This window comes from Apium graveolens, chromosome 4 (genome assembly GCF_009905375.1).
Source record: "Apium graveolens cultivar Ventura chromosome 4, ASM990537v1, whole genome shotgun sequence".
NCBI classification, from domain to species: Eukaryota; Viridiplantae; Streptophyta; class Magnoliopsida; order Apiales; family Apiaceae; genus Apium; species Apium graveolens.
In genome coordinates, this window is record NC_133650.1 from 49,335,479 (window position 1) to 49,342,268 (window position 6,790).

The window sequence follows — 6,790 nt, forward strand, 5'->3', positions numbered from 1 at the left end:
AAAAATTAAGAAAAGTAATAATCTCGTATGTATATGTATAATTTTCAATGGTTAAATAATAAATTTTCTTAATTTTTTTTTATCTCAAATTGATCTCAATTCATAATTTAATTTAGATCTTAAGAATTATATTTATTTTAATAATATTTCATATTTTAAATTTATTTATATAAATATTTATAAAATTTATATATGTATAATCATAATAGTAAAATAATTACATATATTATTATTTATAAATAAAAATAATATTAAATTAATTTCAGTTGATGACTCGATTTTAATTAATCTCCGATTACTTAATTAATCCAACGGTGGACATATAACAAAGAAGAAACCGACCGCCTCAAAATTATTAATCTCATTTTTGACACCTAAGCTGAAAACAAAAAATAAATCACTCTTGTTTTAAAGACAAAACTCTGAGCTTCAGATTCTTGTTTGATCTAATAAATCATTCCCATAGTCACTCTCATATTTGCATTGTACATAGATACATATATCTATATGTTTATGGATTCTGCTGGTTTCAGCTGCTGATTGGTGTTGACATTTGTATCCATCTCAACCCGCCTGCACTGAGTTAAGCCCTAAATTAAGAGGTTTGGGATCTACCCTTTTGTTTATATTTTCCAGGATCATACCTTTTTTTACATATATGTATATGTTGTGTATATAAGCTTTGTATTTCTGTTGTTTTATTGTTTAGCATTGCTCAAATTTTGTGTTCTTGATTTTTTTAGATTTTTGTAAGTTCAAGATTTGATTTTGACAAATTTTTTCCCAAAAGGTTGAAGTTTTGACTGTAATTTGATTGTATAATAATGATTAGTTTTTGATAATTGAATGGTGATTCTCGGGGGAATTGCATTAGTATGTAATTGTATGGTAATATAAGATTACCCCTTATAAAGAATTTATTAATTTGTTTGATTTTTACTTCCAAATTGGGGTTTGCACTATCGAATCGGTGGCTTATTGGGTTGGATTTTTGTAGAATAAGTATGTCGTATTTTTTTCAATGTATTTAAAATGCAGAGAGCTTATTGCGGTTCTGAAATATTATATGTTTGTGTGAGCAAGCTAAAGCCTACCATGTCGGGAAGTACATTAGCAGAATCAGGCCAGCTTGATAATGATTCGGGAGTTCAACAACTCTGCGCAAATGGGAGTTGGATGAAAACATCTGTCGTCGAAGAGAAGCTTGACGAGGGTAACATTCAAGAAGCAGAATCTGCCTTGCGTGAGGGTTTGTCACTCAATTTTGAGGTTTGACTTCTTTCAAAACTTGCTCTGGTGGCTCCAAATATAAGGATACATATTTAGTCGGTTCAGAGGATTGAAGATACATCTTATTATTAGGAGTTAGGATGTACGTAGGATACGATATACGATGCATTCGTGAATATTTTCAAATTTTCACTTGCATACCAATTCATGGCACATTAATGCATACTACCTAATGTCAGGTACATTTTTAAAGTGTTTTCTGTCATTCAAAGTTGTTTTGGAAATGTACGAATAACTCTGCTGCAGAAGTACTAATTTTTCATGCTAGTTAAAAAAGAATGTCTATTGCACTTTGTATAAGATGAGACGCACTAAATTGTTTTTATTTTGTCTGCTATTAAGATCTTTCCACCTGTTTTTCTTCCGTTCGTTTTCTTTTTCATTAAAAAAGGATTATTGGAATTTGGTTTGTAACAGACAAGGTAAAAGTACCACACCACAAAATTATGTGAAGACTCTATATAAAAATTGAGTTATTGAATTGATCGGAAATCTTGTGTGTTTCCCCCTATCCTTAAAGTAAAGTCACGATGGAAAATTGAAGAATGTTGCATTTTATATTTGTATTTTTCTTGCTAACTTCATAATAATTCATGATTTACTACTTCGCTTCGTTTTGTAGAAATTTCTTTTATATAAGATTGTCTTTTGTCAGACCTCTTCTTATTTTAATTTTCAATCAACCTTTTTAGCTATGGTAACCATGGATGTATACCAAAAAATTTCTCCCTACTATCTTAAAATTATACAGGAAGCACGAGCTCTTCTTGGAAGGTTAGAATATCAAAGAGGAAATGTGGAAGGTGCTCTCCGTGTTTTTGATGGTATTGATCTTAAAGCTGCTATACAAAGATTGCAATCATCTATTACTGAAAAAATCTCTCCTAAGAAGGGCCGCTCTCGGGGTGAATCCATGCTTGCAGTCCCACAAAATGCTGCTGGTCTGGTGCTTGAAGCTGTGTATTTAAAAGCCAAATCTCTTCAAAAGCTTGGGAGATTAACTGGTATGAAGAATTTCGAATGTTCACTCCATCCTTTTGAAAATTAAGTTAGCCTATCACTTTTGTTCACCCTTCATTCCATCATTTTTCAATAAAATATGTATAACTATGTCCTGGTGCACAGCTGATCGCACAAGTGTGCATTTGTGTGCTTTAATAGTGACTATATTCTTTGTTTTGTAGATGCTGCTCAGGAATGTAAAAGTGTTCTTAATGCTGTAGAGAATATTTTCTTTAGAGGAATATCTCATATATCAGTAGAATATAAGTTACAAGAGACAGTTAGCCAAGCTGTTGAGCTCCTGCCCGAACTTTGGAAGCTAGCTAATTGTTATCCTGAAGCAATGTCCGCATATCGACGTGCTCTTTTAAGTCAATGGAATCTTGACAGTGACTGTTGTGCAAGAATTCAGAAAAACTTTGCTATATTTTTGTTATATAGTGGAGTGGAGGTTGGTCCACCCAGTTTAGCTGTTCAAGTTGATGGTGCATATGTGCCTCGAAACAATATGGAAGAGGCAATTTTACTTCTAATGATACTCTTGAGAAAATGTTGCCTTGGCCAAGCTCCTTGGGATCCAACAGTGATAGAGCACCTTACATGTGCTCTATCTATATGCAGCCAAACTTCTGTATTAGCCAAGGAACTAGAGGAGGTCTTGCCCGGATTGTTACATCGTACTGATCGCTGGAAGTTATTGTCCCTTTGCTTTAGTGCTTCCGGACAGATTGAAAATGCCTTAAATCTACTAAGAAAGACTCTTCAAAAACACGAAAATGCAGATGATACTGTGTCATTGTTGTTGGCTGCTAAAATCTGCAGTAGTAAGAGCATTTTTGCTGCTGAGGGACTGGGATATGCCAGGAGGGCCACTAATAATTCTCAAGGGATACATAAACATTTAGAGGGTGTGGGTCTTCGTGTGCAAGGTCTCTGTTTGGGGAAACTAGCTAAAGTTTCTTCTTCCGATTCAGAGAGGTCACGTCTTCAGTCTGAAGCATTAAAATCTTTGGATAGGGCATTTTTTATAGAGCCTATTAACTCAGATCTTATATTTGAGTTGGGTGTTCAATATGCAGAGCATCGGAATTTAAGTACCGCATTGCGTTATGCCAAGCAGTATATTGACATAACCGGAGGATCTGTACTCAAAGGTTGGAGATTACTTGCTTTGGTTCTGTCAGCTCAAAAACGCTATTCAGAGGCTCTGGTCGTCACTGATGCGGCTTTGGATGAGACTGCAAAGTGGGAACAAGGACCTCTCCTCAGGATGAAGGCAAAGCTTAAAATTTCTCAGTCTTTGCACGTGGATGCTATTGAAACTTATCGTTACCTCCTTGCTTTAGTTCAAGTTCAAAGAAAATCTTACGGGCCTAATCGAGTTCCATTCCAGGCATCCTCCTCACCCGTCTTTTATTAATTTTGTTGAGTTTCAAAGTAGATAACACTGTATACTTCTGCATATTAATTCATTTACTGGCTTATGTCTACAGGCTGAGGATGACAAAGTTAATGAATATGAAGTTTGGCATGGTCTTGCTAATTTGTACTCTAGCATTTCACATTGGAAAGATGCAGAAATCTGTTTGGATAAAGCTAGAGCACTTGTAAAATATTCGGCAGAGACGTTGCACACAGAAGGTAATAATTAACATTTATTATTTTACAGTAAACACAAGCTATTTAATAGTCTGTTATTCATCTATTTGTTATTGTAGATCACAAGGATTGTTGCCTTGTTCTGGCAGCTTTACATTTCTTGTAACAAATTCCTTTGGAATCTGGTTCATAAGGGCACCAATAATTGTTTGTGTGTAAAACAAGTTAACTAAGAATAAGCCATAGCTTGAGTTCTGTGATTATAGGAATTATATGCATAGTCCCAAGTTGACCAGGGGCTGAATCATTAAATTATCTGAATGGACTAAATAGTTAGTGCCTCTCGACAGAGAAGTTTGCTCCGTGAAAATTACTGTTTGATAACTTTCATGTAAAATTATCTGAATGACCTCATGTTATAGTTTTTAGGAAATAATGCAAATTGATATCACCTACATTCATGTCTTTAACAGTTTAATAAGTAAGGCCGATGTCACTCAGTTTAGGGTTAATAAAAACCCCTTCAGTTTTTCAACTGACCAATTAGGTGAGGGTGATCTCACATAGCGAAAAAAGTCATGGCACCATTTAGTGTGTTGTATAACTTATCTAGGAGGTGGACTGTCCGGCCGATTAAGTAAATTGTTTTTGTAAAGTTATCAAACAGGACTCAAGTTACAAAATTTTAGTGCATACAAGGCCATAACCTTAGTTTATCCAATACTTGATGCTTCTGCTGTCTTTGGCTTTCCTATTTGTTGACTAAACTGTGTACTCCCTCCGTCCCTCCCAAATGTTTACATTTGGGTGGGGCGCGGAGTTTAAGAAAAATGATAAAGTAGTGGAGAAAAGTTGAAAAAATGAGTAAAGTAGTGGGACCGATTAATATTATATATATAAAGTGGTTATAGTGGAGGAAAATAGTGGATGTAGTTAATTTAAAAATTATAAAAACTTTACTATTTTTGGAAAGTTTTGAAATGTAAACAATTGGATGGGACATCCCAAAAAGGAAAGTGTAAACAAATGGGAGGGACAGAGGGAGTATAATATTACCAAAGTGATGAATACCATATTCTAAACAACCTTTAACGTAAGGAAGTTTTTATGTGTGTCCGTCCCAACATATTGCATTAATATGATTATATGAAGCTGCAGTTTAAAATATTTTTCCCCTTCTAATTGTAATATGCAGTATTTCGCAATTATATTTGTGTTACTAAGATAAAGTGAAGTAGGTCTTATAAAGGTTAGTATGAAATTTTTTGGAAAAGAAGAACTACTAATTATGGATTACTGACATGGTTTCAGAAAGCTGGAGAGTCAAATGAAGATTCTAACTAAAATTTGTGTCAGGTCTTATGTTCCAAAGGCGTGGACAAACTAAGGAAGCTTTGGCTTCTTATGTGAATGCTCTTCTGCTGGAACCAAGTTATGTACCTTGCAAAATTTTGATCAGCTCTGCGTTGGCCAAATTGGGCCAGAAGATGCTGCCTCCTGTTAGAACTTTACTGACAGATGCATTGAAGATTGAGCCTACAAACCGTATGGCCTGGTATCAGTTGGCATTGGTTCACAGGGATGATGGACGACTGGCTGATGCTGCAGATTGCTTCCAGGCGGCTGCAATGCTCGAAGAATCTGATCCCATAGAAAGCTTTAGCTCCATTCTTTGATTGATATATGTACTATGAGTCATGGTTACAAACATTATTCTTTTATTCTTTATTAATTACCGGCTTTTGGTGAATTGAAAGGTTCCTGGATTCGATTTACAGAGTAATTTTGGATCAATTTGTTTTAATTTCTGGAAGTCTGTTGTAACACTTGTTATCTTGAAAATCCAACATGTAGTTGTACTCGAGTGCAGTTAAAACTGAAACGCAGTCATAGGATCTGAGTCGGCAGGTAGGATTTTGGGGAGGTCAGATGTGTCAGCACCTTACCCTGATCCTGTAAGTAAATGACCAGCCATTCAAAAAGACCGATCTTAATTTTTATTTTTTTTGTAAAAATATCAAAAACAGCTTTCACGAGCTGTGAAAAGCTGTGGGAGGCATCAAAAAAATGCGTAGGCTCAGATAACGTAACTGAGATAGTGTACTGTAGGTTCTGGAAGGTAAATAAATTGTCACCATTTTGTATATTGTATAAACCAAATGCCTATACAGGAAGACTGCAATATACAATATAGGATATTACTACTATTATTTTTCTTGCGGAAACTCTTTTCATGCAGGACGCACTCAGACAGAGAAAAGTCAGCTTATGGTAGTGAGGCAATTATTGGCAAACACTGCAGACAATTTACTTGAATTCTCCGCAACGCGTACTGTTTAACAATAAGCCATTTATATAATAAGGATTAAACAAAAATAGGCAATAAATCAAATAATAAAACAAAATATGTGGACAAAATAATAAGATATAATCGGTAATTGAATTGATAAAGAGAGAATAGAACACTTGCGGTAATATGGAATATATATCAAAATCAGAAATGTAACCGTCAGTTTCAGTGTTTGTCAAATCCTGATACAGACAGCCCAGCCCATCAGTATTTATCCATAGAAAATCTTGATTCAGGCGTTAGGATTTATTCAGCCTCAGCAAATTCCGATCCAAGCGTCAGGATTTATTTAGTAAATCCTGATCTGGTTTCAAGATAGCCCAGAAAGATACAATCAACAGTTTTTGGACCTAATTTCTTCCTCTTGTGTTCAGGGTCAATCACCTTAGCAAGACACCCGCGCACACGCAGATAATTTAAACTTGTTGTACGCTTCTCCATAATTCATAAGGTGTCTTGTTCATATGTTTCAGAGGGACTTTCTTCAGAATATGGCAAGCCATATTCAGAGCCTCTCCCCACATGTATTTTGTCAACCCAGAATTAATC

The 6,790-nt window shown here is 35.0% G+C and overlaps 1 protein-coding gene across 4 annotated transcripts; it reads left to right on the forward strand.

Annotated features, from left to right (window-relative positions):
- The first annotated feature begins 367 nt into the window (after positions 1-367).
- LOC141717974 (protein NPG1-like) lies at positions 368-5,717 on the forward strand. 4 transcript variants are annotated; one of them, XM_074520289.1, is made up of 6 exons: positions 368-602; positions 1,039-1,269; positions 2,042-2,294; positions 2,475-3,685; positions 3,786-3,933; positions 5,248-5,717. In XM_074520289.1, the coding sequence occupies exons 2-6, from the start codon at positions 1,096-1,098 to the stop codon at positions 5,565-5,567; spliced, it is 2,106 nt and encodes a 701-aa protein (XP_074376390.1). In that variant the 5' UTR covers positions 368-602; positions 1,039-1,095; the 3' UTR covers positions 5,568-5,717. The 4 variants fall into 4 exon arrangements, with proteins under 4 accessions (XP_074376390.1, XP_074376389.1, XP_074376391.1 ...); XM_074520288.1 differs by having other exon boundaries at positions 1,084-1,269; XM_074520290.1 differs by lacking the exon at positions 368-602 and having other exon boundaries at positions 621-1,269; positions 5,203-5,337.
- Positions 5,718-6,790: the final 1,073 nt, after the last annotated feature.